This window comes from Apostichopus japonicus, chromosome 14 (assembly GCF_037975245.1).
Source record: "Apostichopus japonicus isolate 1M-3 chromosome 14, ASM3797524v1, whole genome shotgun sequence".
Taxonomy (NCBI): domain Eukaryota; kingdom Metazoa; phylum Echinodermata; class Holothuroidea; order Aspidochirotida; family Stichopodidae; genus Apostichopus; species Apostichopus japonicus.
This window is the reverse complement of record NC_092574.1, coordinates 4,310,966-4,329,677: the sequence shown is the minus strand read 5'-3', so window position 1 is coordinate 4,329,677 and position 18,712 is coordinate 4,310,966. Positions and strand designations below refer to the sequence as shown.

General features: G+C 38.0%; 1 protein-coding gene across 9 annotated transcripts in view; it reads left to right on the top strand.

Annotated features, from left to right (window-relative positions):
* The window catches only part of LOC139979346 (uncharacterized), a 69,343-nt gene extending 50,933 nt beyond the window's left edge, over positions 1–18,410 (top strand). For 6 of the 9 annotated variants that reach the window (XM_071990041.1, XM_071990044.1, XM_071990040.1 and 3 more), the window contains 12 exons: positions 740–817; positions 4,803–4,862; positions 6,439–6,528; positions 7,258–7,463; positions 8,249–8,330; positions 8,829–8,942; positions 9,397–9,467; positions 10,058–10,174; positions 10,524–10,595; positions 11,085–11,204; positions 12,076–12,173; positions 13,084–18,410. In XM_071990041.1, the coding sequence (XP_071846142.1) occupies positions 740–817; positions 4,803–4,862; positions 6,439–6,528; positions 7,258–7,463; positions 8,249–8,330; positions 8,829–8,942; positions 9,397–9,467; positions 10,058–10,174; positions 10,524–10,595; positions 11,085–11,204; positions 12,076–12,173; positions 13,084–13,363 (1,388 nt within the window). In that variant the 3' untranslated portion in view covers positions 13,364–18,410. The remainder of the gene's footprint in view (positions 1–739; positions 818–4,802; positions 4,863–6,438; positions 6,529–7,257; positions 7,464–8,248; positions 8,331–8,828; positions 8,943–9,396; positions 9,468–10,057; positions 10,175–10,523; positions 10,596–11,084; positions 11,205–12,075; positions 12,174–13,083) is intronic. The other 3 variants (XM_071990046.1, XM_071990047.1, XM_071990048.1) reach the window with 2 other exon arrangements.
* The last annotated feature ends 302 nt before the right edge of the window (positions 18,411–18,712 follow it).

Here is an 18,712-nt window from a genome sequence, read left to right as displayed (position 1 = left end):
CTTATAAAGCATAATTCTTAATGATGGACACATGCATGCAGTAAGTCTCAGTCAGGTGCTAATTGCCCTAAGGAAGTCATCCTCTTCATGTCTCTGCTTCCGCCTCTTCTGATGGTTGCACGTTTCTTTTCTCCTCCTGTTTTAGATCTCGCACGTTCTACTGCTCTCTGTCAATTTATTCGTAGTCTTGAGAGGTGTTCAAAGCTTACACGTTTTTTTTTTACTCAGATTCACCATCGAGGAGATGAGTGTACAGTATATATATATAGCATGTCTCTCTTCCATGTTTCCTATCTGTTATAGCTCATTAGCTCTTTTGACAAGTCCAGCCAGGGACTACATACCAAGGTGCAGCAGGACTGACCGTAACAATAGTTTGCTGGTCGTCACTCAACAAAACTTTGGACAAGTCTTCAAATACTGATCAGTATGGGGTCCTATTAAAAGATCTTTCTCACATTCGCTGAAAGTTCCAAATTAAAAAAAAATTAACAAGTTAATACCAACCAAATTTGAGGTCCAGGTGATCCTATGGATGACCAGAGAAATTTGCTTTGCTTGTCCCCTGCCCTCCTTCATCCCATTGAAGGGTACAATAAATGATAATAATTCTTTCTGAGACTGTCCTTTGGTTTGAAGAAATGTTTATAAACCAAGTAGTAGTACTGAATGACAAGTACTTCTCACAAATCAAGGCTGTCTTTTCAGGTTAGAATTTTTCTTTTTTGCCCGTCCTCAGCAAAACGCCTCAGCAGAAAGACCAATAGCCCCCCATCTAGAAGTAACCCCCCATCTAGAGGTAACCTCCCACCTGGAAGTAAGTAACCTCCCTTCAACTAACACTCTTGTGTTTGTCTTTGGCCTTCTTGCATTCTCTTTATAGAGCTGCATTCATCATCTCCTTTCAGCATGCACTATGGGGATTACTCATAGTGTCATGGCACCTGCATCTTTACCAACATCTTGTACTCACACAGAACGTCCGTTTCTAACGGATGAATTTTCTTCACTTTTCTCAATACCTGTCGCCGTCCAAGCATATATGCACTTCAATCTACAAAAGTTGGTAACATTTTAGCACTGCGCCACCACTCACCCACTTCGGGATCAAACGCCCGCTTTCACATGTATGTTTTGCCCACTCTATTCGTACAGGAAAGAAGCTTTGCTATATTGTTACTTTCCTTGGCATCTTTGGCCTTTGTTCTTTCACATGATAGTGTGTACTATATCATGTTTATTGCATCTCATGTTTGTTCATTTCCATAATATTTCTGTACTACAGACTGCATCTTAAATTACTAAAGGCTCAGTTTCAGAATGGAACCCTTTCGTGCAGCCAACCTTTGCCTTTTCGTTTGCTCATGTACAGTACCCTTATGGGGGCCTCATATTGCATGTCATTTCTTTCTTTATTTCTGTACTTCAGTTTGCAGTAAAGGGCTGCTACAGGGTTTGGTACTCCGTCCCTGTTTATTGTGCAGCTTTGGCCTTTGTCCAGTGTTTGCATACATGCATGTTGTGTTGATATCTTCCCATCTTTCTGTATTACAAATTGCTAAAATACTACTGACCATGTTGGAGGAAATACCAGAGGTTTATCTGTACCAAGATTTTACATCTGTATCGATGTATTTATGTAGCTGACAGTAGTAAATATATGGTAGTGGGGCCATGTAGAACTGCAGGTTTATTCAAAAGTTATAGAGCAACTCCTCAAAATTAGCTCCCCAGAATCGTTCCTTGGATGGCTCTAAAAAGAGCAAGCTGGCCCCAGAGGAACCAGTTCTCCAATCGACGCCAGCACAGATTCCAGTTCCATTGTCTTCTCAGTGAACCTCGGGTTCAACAGTTGCTCACCCAATAGCAGTAAGGTCTGGGAATAACAGTACGTTCTTCCAAACGCTAATACAGGTGATTCCACAAATTGAGGAAAGGGAAGGACTCCTCAGACCATAAGGGACCTTATGTCCACCAGATGGAGCTCAATTCCTGGAATTATCTCACTGGCTCTGGGGACACAGATTCTGGTCCCATCATCTGCTCCTCCATTTCAGCAGATCTCAGGTCTGGATGGAGCTTGATGGATATTTTGGATCCATCTCTGGTCCCAAGATCAAACCATAATCTGCTCCTTAGTCTCAATAGATCTCTGGTCCAGACGGATCTTTGAGGAGTCAAGTCTCCTACTGTACATGGACTCCAGTGTGGGCTTTTTTGTGGACTTTATTGTGATATCCCAGTGTCAGCGTTATTGTTGGACCCAGTATGGGCTTTAGTGTGGGCTTCAGTTTGGCTCCAGTGGGGAGGGGGGCCAACATGGACTCTAGCACAGATTTGAAACCATCTAGTGAACATATCTTGTGTCTTAATGGAGCTTCCCCAGGGCTTCTTTTGCGAGAGAGAAACCCACTGACTCCAAGGAAAGCTCTCCAGATTAGATTGCACACAATCTTTCATTGACTCCAACTCTGCCAGTCAGAGGCATCTTGCCTCTCCAAGAAGTCTGGGAATCTTTTAAGAACTCTGGATAAATCATTCTCTACAACATCCCCAAAAGCATCTTGAACAGTTGGCAGATGCTCTGGAACTGCTCTCTTAATTGGCTATGAATGTGATGCTGGGATAGACATCAGCTCTTCACACAAATAGCAAGTATTCCTGGATGTCTTCTCCTGGTCTTTCATCATTTCATCAATTATCATATTGTCTATATGGATTTTTAACATACTTTCCATTTCATAGTGACTGTGTGTCTGTAAGGCTCTGCAGTTATGACTGGATCGTTCAAGTTCCTTCAGTTGCCTCACTCAAAAAAATTGTAATTGCTTATTGGCCTCAAAGTTTGGTAAACAAGGCTTCCTTCATAAGGTTAGGACAAAGACTGAAAATGATAAACAAGAGGTGACAGGCTTTGTCTGTATAATTAATGTTATCCTGTAATTCATTAAACAAAGGTATGCTATATAACAAAGACAATTAATAGTTTAGTCATCTTAAAACTTGCTGCAACCATTGAAGTAGTACTCCAATACATTCAGTCTGTTTATTGGCTATGGATGTGATGTTGGCATAGACATCAAATCTTCACTCAAACAACATGTATTCCTGGATGTCTTCTCCTGGTCTTTCATCATTTCATCAAGTAACATATTGTCTATATGGATTTTTAACATACTTTCCATTTCATATTGACTGTGTGTCTGTAAGGCTCTGCAGTTACGACTGGATCGTTCAAGTTCCTTCAGTTGCCTCACTCTAAAAATTGTAATTGCTTATTGACCTCAAAGTTTGGTAAATGAGGCTTCCTTCATAAGGTTAGGACAAAGACTGAAAATGATAAACAAGAGGTGACAGGCTTTGTCTGTATAATTAATGTTATCCTGTAATTCATTAAACAAAGGTATGCTCGAGTACGCTCCCAAATTATTAGAAAGACAATGAATAGTTTAGTCATCTTCAAACTTGCTGCAACCATTGAAGTACTTAGTACTATGGCAATACATTCAGTCTGTTCCATGCTGAGGATGAACGGCACTGACTACATCAGACTCTGTGGTCTGTTTGCAGTTCCCAGAGTGCTGTGCACCCTCCAGTGCACAATCCTCTACTGTATCTGCGGATTACGTTATTTGCGGATCTGTCATCACAGCCTGCCTGTCATAGCTATCATCTCATCTGTTGTGTCTGCTAGCATGGAAACCCCCAAGTATTTCACCATCTCCTATGCTTCTCTCAACAGGAAGCAATTGTTATTTCATGTGGACAGTATTATTGTCTCGCTTTGCACCTCATTGCTATGAAAGCTATTAAGAGGTATTGTAGGGGCAGTTTCAAAAATTGGTTGTCACCACTGGCAGCCAAAAAAACTTACCAATTTGTGGGAAAGGATGTTGTAAACATCAATTTACAATGTCTGAGGAGAATAATGTTGCTGATATAGCGTAGCAGTATGCTATAGCAGCTGAATAATTACTACAAGGGTGTAAAGGTGTACAGCAATGCTATTTAAAGTTTAAGGATTAGTTCAGGTGTCACAAATGTTTATCTTATATGAAAGAGGACAATAAAAGAAACCCAATAGTGAAGAAATTATTCAAATATCTTTTTCTGTTTAGGAGATATTCGAGTCTAAAGTTCTATCTGATTGTGTAGAATTTGCTGAAATCAGACTAGCTGTGACGTCATATCCTCACATTCCTGAAAAGTCTTTGTTATTTTATTAAAATATTTTGTAAGATTTTATGACTTACAACCAAAAGATACGTCAGGAGATCTCATATGTGTCAAGGGAAGTTTTTGAGATTTAACATCTGAAGAATGTTTGATTATATTTTTTTAGATTTGTGAAAAAAAAATGTAATTATTTTTTAATGAAATATATTGACTCATGTTAAGGAGGTGAGGATGTGACTTCACACCCTCACAGTTAGTCTTTCTACACCAGTCATTTGCAAAGAAATTTTGAAATCTTCAAAGTGTGATATCTCCTTAACAGAGCATGCTATCATGATAGTTTCTTCACTGTTCTATTTGTCTTTTTAAGCTCTTTCTTATAAGATCGACATGTCAGACACCTGAACCAATCCTCTAGGATTACTGTGTAAATATTATATTCTTTGGACGCTTTTTAGACAGAAGAAGATTGCCATTGATCAATTTTACATACAGTCCTATATTTCTTTCATCTCATGAACATTGTTTACAAAAAAAAAAAAAAAGGTAAATAATTAAATTCATTCCATTTGTTTCTGTGAAAGAGCTTTATTCTTTTATAGCATGTTTTTTTTCTTTATCTACAGATGTCTCAAATGTCTCTGTTGGCAAAAGAAAAAAGGAGAATGTAACAAATGTGGATGCAGGTCAGTATGAATGAAGCTGCTTATAACATAGATGTACCTGACTTTACCCTGATGGATCAAACATAGATGTACCTGATCATTGACCCTGATGGATCAAACATAGATGTACCTGATCATTGACCCTCATGGATCAAACATAGATGTACCTGATCATTGACCCTGATGGATCAAACATAGATGTACCTGATCATTGACCCTGATGGATCAAACATAGATGTACCTGATTATTTATCCTCATGAATGAAACATAGATGTACTTAATCATTTACCCACATGGATCAAACATAGATGTACCTGATCATTACTCTACATGGATCAAACATAGATGTACCTTTTATCATTTAATAAAACATATATGTACTTTAATCATTAACCCTCATGGATCAAGCATAGATGTACTTGATCATTTATCCTCATGGATCAAACAAAGAAGTACTTAATCATTTACCCTCATGGATCAGATGGTTTGCATTGACAACAGGACGACATGACAATGTAAACACAAGAACACATCCTTGTCTGTCTCTGATTGTAATAAGATATCAACAAATGAATTGAATAGTAAATTTAGCTGAGAATAGACTTCAGATTTAGAAAGAAGACTCCATTAGTGTTTATCCCTCAAACTCATAAAAAATAATTTGATATCTGAAAATGTCTTTATATGTACCTGTTTCTTGAGATTCACTAATACATCAGCCGAAGCAGAATGCAAAAGGTGGGCATTCCTATGCATGAGAAGTTGATGTCCAATCAAACTATGTTACATTTTTTTTTGCAGACTATAGGTTATATTGTAGGGAGGATTCGTAACCATTGGTTACTTACTTAATTATCAGCCTATGACTTGCGAATAGTTCAAATCCATGTTGTCTGTGCAGTTTTATTGTTTCATCTGTTGCTTTCAAAGATTGTACATGATTTACTATAAATAAACTTACGTCAGCAATGAGACTTGGGTACCAAATCAATGGCTGTAAATGGCCTAGTCTTGGCTAAGTGTCCTAAATCAATAGCTGAACACAGCATAGTCTTAAATCTGTAATCAAATTATCGAGCACCGTGTATGGTTGATTGGATTAATGATACCATATTTCCTGTACTAGACAAAGTGCCCTGATTGGGTTTACATTATTGTCATACAAGCATCCTAAATTATAAAGTAGAACAATGGTGAAAAGGGTGTCATGAAACCAATGTGCAAGCTCGTTGTCTCTCATTCGTCATTAGTTCACAAGTGGAGAATTTAATTTAGCTGTCAAAACATCAAAGATCTTTTGTGTATCCAGTCGTTGATTGATAGTTTTAATTAATCATCTTGTCATGGAGTAGATCGACAGCATATCGGCAGGGATTATGGCTATGGGAGAGAGGCAAGTGGGGGGGAGGATGGAGGGGGCAGTCAAGGTATTTGTGTACTGACATGGAGGGAATAAGTATATAATAGGGGCAGGGAGAATGTGGGATGAGTGTTTGTATGCACCGTGACTTTCACATCAATGTTCGATCCGACCATTTCTTTTGTCATGGATTTTTTTTTTCCTAACCAATTTTATTCTGCCATTCCTCTTCTCAGCTCCCACACGCAGAGCTGGGTTTGCAGTACCTGCTGCAAGAAAGCAGTCCTTGAATGAAGCCAATGACAAGAAGCTTATCCTTCCTAAGGGTGAGATGCTTATCTTCTTCAAAAAAAAAATAATGCATATGTTGTGAAGGAAGATCCAAAGCGTTGCATGCCCAGTGCACCTTTCACATTCTGTAGTTGTGTATGTATGTATATGTATGTATTTTATTTTAAAACGAAATTATGGTAGCTAAAGGCCAGATGTGGCGTTCACTGCGTAGAAGGAGAAGACATGTAATTTGCTGAAGATGGAGTCAAGCTGTGTTGAACCAGCTGTAAATATTTTCTTTTCCAAAAAAATTGTTAAATTTGTGAGAAACATGCGATACTAACATGCTAGTGTTGGGAGTTCAGGGAATCGTTTGTATTGTGCAGGTTCCATTTTCCTCTCTGTTTAACCATCGAGCCTCCCAGATTGATATCACTGTAGGTCACTTTCCCTTCCCTAGTCTAGTCTTGAAAGCACTGCACAAACATTCCAGGGAATGTGATCACCCAGTTTCCCGTACACAAGTCATGGTTGCTAGTGGATACAACACAGTTTGTTTTATGTGCTTTGTGAGAAATTGTCACAACTGTCCTTTTGATATGATAGGCTGATCACAGCTTTACACAGTGAACGTAACATTGACTAGGATTGAAAGTCCTTCAAGATCAGGCACATTTGTTCCAGTGTGTCCACCTCCAGACTGCCTCACAAAGATTCTTACAATTCATTGCATCATTTGCTAGCAGAGGATTATATTGTAAAGTAATTCCTTTATCTTGCAGATCAAAAACAAACCAAGAAGATCCAGAAGAAGCCAAAGGCCCAGTCCAGCACCCCACCAGACATTGTCCACACCTCTATACCCAATGAGCAATTGAAACTGTTGGAAGCTCATTCCAAACAGTTCGATGAGGCCTGTAAGCAGATCAGTATTAATGCCAAAGCATTTGAAGCCATGGCAGTTCTTGTGCAGTACTTGACACAGCAGGTAATGGCTGTAACAAAATATTGACATTTTTTTGTATTTCAAAGAAATTTCTGAACAAAGAAGTTTCTGAACAAAGAATTTGAACTTTAATGTGCATCAGACATATAATAGTTTTATGTGAATCTAAAAAATAAAATATATATCTCATGCACTGCTAAGGTGGTAATATAGAAAAGGAAAGTTTGAATTTCAAATCAATTACCTTAACACAGCATGTAATGGCTGTAACAAAATATTGACACTTTTGTATTTCAAAGAAATTTCTGAACAAAGAAGTTTCTGAACAAAGAATTTGAACTTTAATGTGCATCAGACATATTATAGTTTTATGTGAATCTAAAAAAATAAAATATATTTCTCATGCACTGCTAAGTTGGTAATAGAAAAGGAATGTATAATTTAAAATTTGTGGCATTTTCTATGGTTATAATTCTACAAGATTTTTCTGTATGAAAATGGGGACATTGTAGCAATGCCTAATAAGTGTTACAAGAACAAATGGTATTGTTTTGTTCTGCTTATGTTTGATTTCAAATAATTTAGACATAGCTAGATTAAGTTGAAAATATAGAAATGTGTTCCGCTAAATCAATGTCATGGGATCTACCCTTAAAGCCAGAATTTTAAGTGATATTTCCTCCTGTACAATGGACTGTGTTTGGTGGAAAGCCAGAAGCCATTTAATTTCTGTCTTTATCTTAACTTACTTCTTTATTGTGGTAAGTTCAAAAGATAATAAATAATGTGATTTGATGAAGTGAATTATTTGTTATTGTTTCTTACAGTATGATGCATTCTCTGTGCCTGATTTGAAGAAGAAAATAAAATGCATGGAGGTCACCGTTAAGGACATGTCTGTACAGATAAGTAAGTTATGAATATTCATCTACCCTTGATATGTATGATTAGATCTCATATAGGAAACCAGTAGCGTAATCTTCATATTCAGCTAATGTGTGTGATTCTTGTGCAAGATCACAGTCAGGGACATGCCTTTACAGATAAGTAAGTTATGAATAATCATCTACCCCTGATATGTAAGATTAGATTATTAGATCTCATATAGGACACCAGTAGCATAATCTTCATATTCAGCTAATGAGTGTGATTCTTAATTAGATCTCATATAGGAAACCAGTAACGTAATCTTCATATTCAGCTAATGTGTGTGATTCTTAATTAGATCTCATATAGGAAACCAGTAACATATTCTTCATATTCAGCTAATGTGTGTGATTCTTGTGAAAGTAGTAACTCTCCTTCAAAGCAAACTTGCAACTTAAACAAAATCAGCCAAAAAAATGAAAGAAGAACGATGAAGCCAAAACTGTTGTCTACGTTCCTCTCCTATCTTTGTCCCTCCAGGTACCAACGAGAAAGAAATTACGAGACTTCGAGAGGAACATGTCGAGAATAATAGATGTCACGCCATGCAGACAGAGGAAATGCTGAAAGAACATCAAGTGGAGGTGGATTCCTGTAAGTTCAAACTTAAATCTCACATTATGCTGCTGATAAGCACCAACGTTACCAGGGAATTCTTCACAATGTGTGCTCCCTTAACTTTACCTAAGATATAACTCTACCTTCTCTGGCTATTGCAAACATCCATCTCTGGTGTGTGTGCATTTGTTTGTTACATTGGTTGCCATGGTATTTACCATATTATTATTGGCCCTTGAGTTAATCCCCCCACTCCCTCACTTCACCTTGTTTAACAAACGGTTGGGAAGGCTTGGTCATAGTCTTGCACTAACTGTCAAGACAATTGGTGCCTTAAACAACACTAAATGTTCTCTTGTTTAACATTTATAAGAGGTCTGCATCCTCTTAGATATGACAGGGATATTTGTGTAATTTAGACCTTATTGAGGCATACCCTCTTATCGGTTGTCTCCTAATATGGAAGTTTAAACTTGTTTACTGATTTCAGTGAGTAAAGAGCTACGGAACCAAACGTTATCGAACCAAGAATTGCAGAAGGAGTATGACGCACTTGAACAGGTGAGATTCTGTTGTAGCACTGTGTCTTTGGAAGATGACTAGTGTGTGATAGTTGCTATGGTGATACCACTGCTGCTTACTGCTTATCATCATCATTCTGCCATAGGGTTGTGTACCGTTTCCCCTGAAATGTCAGTTGTAAACAATAGGAGATTTGTTAAAAGTATAATTCTCATCTGGAAAAATGGAGACTGAAAAAAAAGCTAGCTAGCAAAAACGTGTAGTGTCTTCAAAGGAGAGGTGCAAGTGGGCGGTGCCCAGGGAGCGAGGGCGCAGTGCTAAAACGTTTCCAGTGTGTAGTTAGGTAGATAGGAAACTGCAGATGTGGAGTGAGAGACAGGTAAGAGAGGAGCAAAGTAAATCACCCCTTTTTCTCTTCTGGTTCCTCGTTTTGCAACAGTTCTCATAGTGCAGCTGTGTAGCTTTATAAAGTGAGAAGAACCATGGTTAAATCATTGAATTAATTTGCTGTATGATTTTCTTAACACAGCACAGTATTTACCAGTTGCAAGTCTTTTCAAACCATTTTCCACCTCATTCGATTTAGGTGATGTTGTCTGATCTGTTATTAATATTTTCTATTATTTCAGTTGAAAGAAGAGGCAGACAAACAACACCAACAAGAAACACTAGAAATGGAATGCAGAACTGAGCAAGTAATTACTAAACTGAATGGAGACGCAAAGCTAAGGGAACAAGTACTGGAGGTAAGATGGCTAGTGTGAGATTTCAAGAATAGAATGCTCTCCTGACTTCGTACTGGCTGAAATCGAAAAACTATTTAGTTGTGCTATGAATTTGTACCACATTTTTAAGTGTCAAGTTTCTAAAATTGAGTGTTTGTGGCTTCTAAGGAGCTGCTTCATTGGTCTTATCTAAAGTGTTCTATCTACCCTAATTAACGAGCTGTCGATCTTTCAACGATACGTCTCCTAGAAATATCACTTGCACTGATGTATGTCATTTTCTTAAAGGTCTTTTTTATGTATCTATGATCTTGAAGATACTTCAATGTTCTCATTTTAACTTATTACAATTTTTCTGCTTTCTATACAGGATGAAAAGTTTGAACTCAAGTGTAAATGTGACACACTCGAAGATGCCCTGAAGACGGACACTAAAGTACAGGTTGGTGATAAAATGTTTCATCTGATGTATGCTTGATACCCTGGAGTCCAGAGGTATTGATTACAGACCTGTTGGATATAGGGCATAATGGGTCCAGCTGTTAGTTGGTAGTGGTCCTTTGAAACACCAAGACAAATTAGTAACTGTTTAAGATTTATATCCGATTATTATGTTCTCTTTTGTTTTAAGAGCCCAGATTTGGTTTGGAAGGTAGGGTGGTATAAATTGTGTCAGACATTCCAGGCATCTTGATTCTGTTCGTGGTGGAACCGTTAACTACGAAATTGAATCCAGTCATTTCATATTTGATATGCTACACCATGACAAGGATACAGCATGTTATGTGTTGCTTCCACTCTGACATTCATGTGCAGTCAACTTACTGGTTAATATGTTATTTAGCCCAATAGTTATATATTAGCATGATTAAACTAATTAATTATAATTTAGCATAATAAATCATCATTGTTTCCCTTTGTTCTCTGCCAGGCGGCTATCGCACAGTTAAAGCATCTCCCAGAAGAGGTGGAGAGTTTGAAGACTGTGCTAGCCATGAAGAACCAGGAGGTGCAAGAGATGAGAATCAAGATGGTGGATCTTGAGAAACAGGTGAGACGAGTCAACAGTTCACAATCTGATGGATGCTGCGGTCGTCAGTAACTAAATGGGCTTGGCTTCAGCAGAACTTTATGCAAAGTGATGCTATTTTAGGAATTTTAAGAAACATAGAACAACCTTGTGTCTTTGTCCTGTAGCATGTGTCATGAATCGTGCTGTGACAATTCTAAGGATAGCATATCATAAGTGAAAACAATTGGACACACATTGTTGCTTCAAAGTGAGTTTCTGAACCAGAAATGGAAATATGGTTTACAAGAGAGATATATATATATCCATGGTGCTGAAATACAATCAAAGTATAACCGTCATACGTGAATGTTGTTGTCCCACATGCTTGCTTAGGGTCGAGCTGTCGCTGCAAACTCAAGAACGAGGAAAACATGAAAAGGACTAATGTCTTCTTCCTCTCTTTATCTCATCTTTCTTTCTGCAAAAACAAAAGTGACATTAAATGAGCTGAAAATACCATTTTCACTTTTGCACTGCTTGTTTGTTTATATGTCATTTTGCCTGTCCAAGAAATTTACCAAAAATGACAAAATTAACCAACCAGTCTGCGAGGTTGATTTAAAGTACGAAATTTAACGTTTGGAAATGACATCAAACAATTTATAAAGTGAGAGGTCTAGTACTTGTTATGAGGATCCATCGGTGTGCACTACCGGTACATAATAACAATCTGTTTGAGGTTCTTCATTCGGTCAGTCTGTGAGTCCGGTGCGATGACACATTGAAACATCACTGCTCAGCAATTCAAAGCTGCATGCACATTTTTCAACTAACATGCATTCGTGTTCTGTCTTCTGTTCTGCTGCCTTGCTTCTTCACGCTAGGAACTTTATCATGATTCTGTCTGCAGGTAGCGGAGATTCCAGCAAAAGATGACAAAATCAAACAATTGCAAGCCAAAGTCGAGGATCTGAGTGCCATGGTGGAGTGCAAGATAGTGTACGAAAGGTGAGTACTAGAAACTATGCTTACTCTCACCGAAGAAAACCAGCAAAGGAACTGAGGAGGAAGAATTGGTAGTCAGTTTCCATCTCTCTGATGAAGTTGTCTTTCCTTTCCATCAACCTCTTTGCTTCTGCACAACTAATCTACATATGAATGAAAATTGCTCATGTTATTGCTTATGCTCATGTATCTCATGCAATACAAATGTATGGTATTGTTTTACACCTTTAATTAACCTGTTACTGACTTGAGTTTGTTATATGTACAATATCCTCCACTCGATATGTTGAGATCATCATCATCACTCCTCCTATGTCACATGTATCACCCTCCTATGTCACATGTATCACCCTCCTATGTCATATCTATCACCCTCCTATGTCATATCACCCCTCCTATGTCACCCAGCTGTCATATTCTATCATCCCTCCTATGTCTTATGTATCTCCCCTCCTATGTCTTATGTATCTCACCTCCTATGTCATATCTATCACCCCCTCCTATGTCATATCTATCACCCCCTCCTATGACATATCTATCACCCCCTGCTATGTCATATCTATCACCCCCACCTATGTCACCCAGCTGTCATATTCTATCATCCCTCCTATGTCATATCTATCCCCCTCCCATGTCATTGTCATCTATCACCCCTCCTCCCATGTCATATCTATCTGCGTCCTAATGTCATATCTATCACCCCTCCTATGTCATATCTGTCCGGGTCCTAATGTCATATATGTCCGCGTCCTAATGTCATATTCTATCATCCCTCCTATGTCGTATTGTATCACTCCTCCTATGTCATATCTATCACCCCTCCTATGTCATATATATCATCCCTCCTACATCTTCTGTTGCTGCTGCTTGATTAGAAGGATTTCATCGGTGACTTTGTTTCTCTTTCATGTAGACAACTCTCCTCGGAGCAAGTGACCCTTAGGGAAAACTTTGAGAAAGAGACAAATGCCAACAAAAGATTATCCATGGAGAAAGAAGAATTGATTTGGCGTCTGAATCAGAATCAGACCGGACAATCCGCAATATCACCAGGGCGATTCACTCCTCCCAAATTCAACCCCTCGCATATCCCCTCCTCGCCTCTCACCTCAAGAACTCTCCTCTCCAGAGCTAGTTCGTCTGAAAGTCACGAGAGTGGCGTCTTCTCACCCAATAACCCCCCACAGCAGTGAAAGAACCGAGAAACTGTCGGCATTGAAGAAACGAGGTTTGGTTAGAGAGGAAAGAAGACAAGAATGATGACGATGATGATGATGTTGAATTGTCATCAAGGTATATGAGAATGATAATAGCCAAAGAAAACAGAAGGCCAAAGTGAAACAAGTGGCTTAAAGAGATGGAATCGAGCATTTATAGAACGGAGGCAAGAGAGAAGTATACGTGAAATTCAAAGATCTTCAACTTATCAGAAACTGGTTTTTCTCTTTGTGTATATTATCTTACAATCAGCTGTTGTATTTATCAAATCGGAAGATTCCTGGTTGCTGTAGCCTTGGGAATGAATTAAGAATCAACCAGTTCATTTACATTCTCAATGGTATAGTATGTCTGTTGTTGATTTTAAGTCAAAGTTTAAATGAAAATGTCAACACTTGTTTGAGGTCGATGATCTCCACTGGTAGTACTTATGAACTTTGGGAACACTGTAAGAAAGGCTGCACGGTTAACCAGCTTGTTACTTAAACTGCATTTTTTTTAAACGGCGGTTTAAACTGATTCCCTACTAATAACTACCTGTGAAATGCGTAACTATGGCTGAAAAACGCCGACTACAGCAATGTAAACACCGCAATAGTTGAATAAGTATGTTCATAAAATAAAGAAGTATTTAGAATAGCATCTAGACTGTAATAACGCTTATTTATGCAAAGGCGCCAAAAAATAATTCCTCAACAACTAATTTCATAAAATTCATACACGAGAAAAACAAAAAAATGCCAAAATGGGGCATCCCTAGGCCTACATGCATGATCCAACAAAAAGACCAGTGTATCAATATTATAAAAGTATTTTAGCAAAAGTGCTTATTTTGAGCAGTAATGCATTAGCATTCATTTAAGTTCTACAGGACTTAATAGTTTGCTAACTACAGTCACATTACAGAGATTGGTTCCCCAAATAGTAGATATTTTCCAATGATTTGATTGGTTGATTGTCCGTAACAAGCAAATATTTTAGATTCTCCATACTTTGCTGAAGATTTGTTCACTGTTAGGTTCACTCTGTAAACATCTGATCACCCTATCTATCATATGGTTCTTATGTGCACAATTCATTAACTTTAGGATATTTTGTGACATTTTCATCATAAAACATGGTAATGATATTAGTAGTGGCCTGTAATGATTTCTCCAAGACTTGGCGCTAGAAAACGGAAACGATTACATTTCCCTTAATTCTATCAGTTTGCACAACATTTTCATGACTTGTTTCCTGGAAAATCATGCCAAATCTGATAGTTTTTCAAAATATGTTCATGCTCAATTTGCCAGTTGTTACTCAATTTTAGCACCTGTGCTAACCACGTGCTTCAATTGGACAGTTTCCGTGCCTAGTTTAGAGTGCTGCCTATTTGCGGAGCAATCGTCTTGGTAACAAGTCGGAAGTTGCGTTGAAATAGGATGTTCACAAGAGACCCTTAGTTTGCGTATGTAGTATACGTATGTTAAGAAAATCGGTTTTCCGGTTTAAACCGGTTTTGGTTCACCCCATGACCGTGCAGCCTTGACTGTGAGATTAACAGTGTTCACCACAAGGATGAGGAATGTTAAGTGCAGATAAAGACCAACCATACCGGACCAGACTCATTGTGTGCACTGGTTGGTGTAATGGTTGGTGTAATGGTTGGTGTAATGGTGTGTACTTGGCACCACATCCTCTCTACTTGCACCCAGTTTCTACCTGGCAGCTTCATAGATAACCTATCAGAAATCATATTGGATTCTTAGCCTAGTAATAATTCCTTGTTGCTTTGTTTCCAAGTTAATATCCAGCTATTACTTAAATGGTAATGCACAGACCTTTTCCTTGGATGGTACTGTGGTCTGCAGTGATTGTCATCTTTCAAAACTTGCCCAGGGAGGAGGGAGAAAGTTGAGCCAGTCAAAATCTGTTTGATGGAAATTGGAATGATATAAAAAGATCAGTAAAAGAAAAGAAAATAGTGAAATGAAGATTGGTGTATTAAGGAACGTATGAGATGAATACAAATGCATATTTTTGGTGTAGATGCTTAGTATTATTATTTTATTATTATCATTATTATTATTATTATTATGATTATTATTATGAATAATTTCAAATGAGTGAATTGTATTCACATGATAAAGTTTATTTATTTTTGTATGTCTTCCCTTTTTCTCTCAGTGTTCAACCTACTTCTATTGCCAACTTTTTCTTCATGTAGCCACCTTTTGATGTCAGAGTGAGTTAGAGTATATCTTTCCTTTGTGGATGATACATATCCTGCCTAGTATATCAGCTGCGATGGGGTATCTCTTTCCTTCGTGGATACATACCCGCAGCGATGGGGTATCTCTTTCCTTTGTGGATGATACATATCCTGCCTAGTATATCAGCTGCGATGGGGTATCTTTTCCTTCGTGGATACATACCCGCAGCGATGGGGTATCTCTTTCCTTTGTGGATACATATCCTGCCTAGTATATCATCTGCAATGGGGTATCAATTTCCTTCATGGATACATACCCGCAGCGGTGGGGTATATCTTTCCTTCGTGGATACATATCCTGCCTAGTATATCAGCTGTGATGGGGTATCTCTTTCCTTAGTGGATACATACCACCAGGGATGGGGTATATCTTTCCTTCATGGATACATATCCTGCCTAGTTTATCAGCTGCGATGGGGTACCTCTTTCCTTCATGGATATATACCAGCAGCGATGGGGTACCTGTTTCCTCCATGGATACATATCCGGCCTGTTTGTGGTGAATCATGACAAACCCTGGCCATTGATGTTCCAATGGATATCTTCCTTTGCAATATCATAGTCTCTCCAGTGAAGGGTACATTGGGAGCTGTGAAGCCTGTTTCAAGCAAACAAGTTTAACTATTGTCAAATATTTTCAAAGAGAAGAGAGAGTCTTAGATGCAGTGATCACACACAGTGTCAAAACTGTATCTAGCCCAGTTGCAAGGCAGTTAACAAACCTTTATTATGTAGTTATGATCTAAAGACACATTTTGCAGAGGACGATTGGCCCATAACATTTAATTTCTTCTTACCAAAGGAAAGGCTACTTATCTGTGATGTTTGTATTTGTCAGTAGTTTCTATTTATAGTGCTGTTGCTGCTGCTGCTACTGCAGTCTTTATGTGTGTGTATGCTATGTATATATGTACAAGAAAAGTTATACAAAAAGAAAGATATATTAGGTTCAACATTGTAATAGTCACAGTATTATTGCTATCCCAATAACTTATGAAGATCAAACTTCTAATGTTATTATCAAATATGTAAAAAGAAACAATTGCTTGTTAACCACATCCTATAGAAGATTGTCACGTTTAAGAGCAGACCATAAGACCCTAGGTAGCATACTTTGCCAAACATGACGACAACTCAAAATGATTTAATCTCTTAAAATATCCACAAATATCGTGTGATTTTGCAGTTAACTGCTCATAACACACATCTTACGTATCTGTTGTCACTCCTTAGTGTTGTAGGAGAACTTCTTTTCAGAGAAGACACTGAGTACGACTGAACCACACCCAGGGGTGGGGGTTGGGGTGGGGGAGACATATAGGGCTTACAGTCGCTCATTGATACCCTGTGATTAATGCAAATCAGGTTCCTGATTTAAACTCTAGTAGTTACTGTTTACGTTTCACCGGACTAATTTTCAACTGATCACTGTTTCCTGATATCCTGCTTTAAATCACCGTTTTATGTTGTAGCATGTGTTTGATATTCAGTACAGCAATGCAGTGACAAGAAACATCGTAGTTTGGTGCAGAATTCATGTTTGCTCAATTGATGAGGAACAACTGGCAAGGACTGGCAATAGTTTATTATTACACAGTGAAGAAGATTGAAAAGAAAATGCCAAAATTCATTATTCAAAATTCATTCAAGGGGAATTGAGTATAATGCTTTAATGTATTAAACACATAATCAAATCTTACTATTCACAGCACATGGTCAGTGTGGAGAACATTAACAAGTTACACTAAGGAATGTCATTAAAATTATTACTGGCCTGAATATCAAACATATATCTCAATCAAACTCCACCATATCACTTTTAAGTTAATGTTGCATACCTCATGCAGGTTTTATTGCTTTAATTAAGTATAGAAAGTAGATCCAGGTTAAGGGTTCAAAACCCTGATTCCTGGATAGTTTTTTTGTGTTTTTTTGGTGTGTGTGTCTCACCAAGGAAACAACGTGGTTCCTTGTTTTTGCAAGGGTATACTGAACAACATATAATATATTTAAAGATGAATGCAATATTAAACATGCATGAGCTTGTTCCGCGAATTCGCGGAATATCCGTGATTTCTTTTCTACCTAGGGGAAAAAAACTATTATCCTTACACACTGTAGCATACGCAAACTGGAGCCTATACCGCAATTTTTGGCAAAATTCCGTGATTTTTTTTTTAAACCAGGCTCATCCCTGAGTAAAGCTGTTTGTAATCACAGGATGTTACCACAAAGCTGTTTACAGTCATAGGATGCAATTAAACAGAGTATAGACAAAAATAAACAATTTGATAATAGAAATGATGGGAATTTATTAATTTGAGTCATAAAACTGTCTACCATTTGTGACTCACCACTGATCTTGCCTCAGTAGTATAGTTTGTATGTTTGTATCAAATAATATCATCTCATTTTCAATCTCATCGTAAAAATTTATGCAAGGAATATAAAGAGCGTTAATACGAGAAGCGGGAGCATTCTACGTGCTCCCCTCATGACCCATCCAGGCTCACTGAAAAATAAAAATATGGAACATTAATAGAAAGTCTTGTTGACGGTATATACAGACCATTTTGAATGATTAGATGTACTACCGAACTAATTGGTCTGATTTACCCGTGCAATATACGTTACGTGTCATTTAGAAGTTTGGAACACTGGTGACCTGATACAACAGCTGTCATGGTTCATTATTATTGTGGTCCTTGCTAGATCGGTGTTGAGTATTGTTACCATGTATCGTCAATTCGGAAATAAAATCAAAACATGAACATAAATTCATCAGTCTTCCTGTTTTCTTTTTATCCATATTTCTGTAAATCAGAATATCGTAATTGTAATTGTCTTGGATATTTTAGACCTCTCTAAAGGAGGGAGGGGAGGGGGTGGGTGCCAAAGTTACTTTGGATCATCTACCCCTTCACCCAGGCATGGTGACCCCAATCCCTGGTACGCGCGCATCCCTCATCAAGCAACCTGCATTTCTTAATAGCCACCAAACACTACTTTCATTTGCGACAATTGAAATTCAGACGGCGTTTTTGGTCCTCACAAAGGGGGCTTTTGTTCA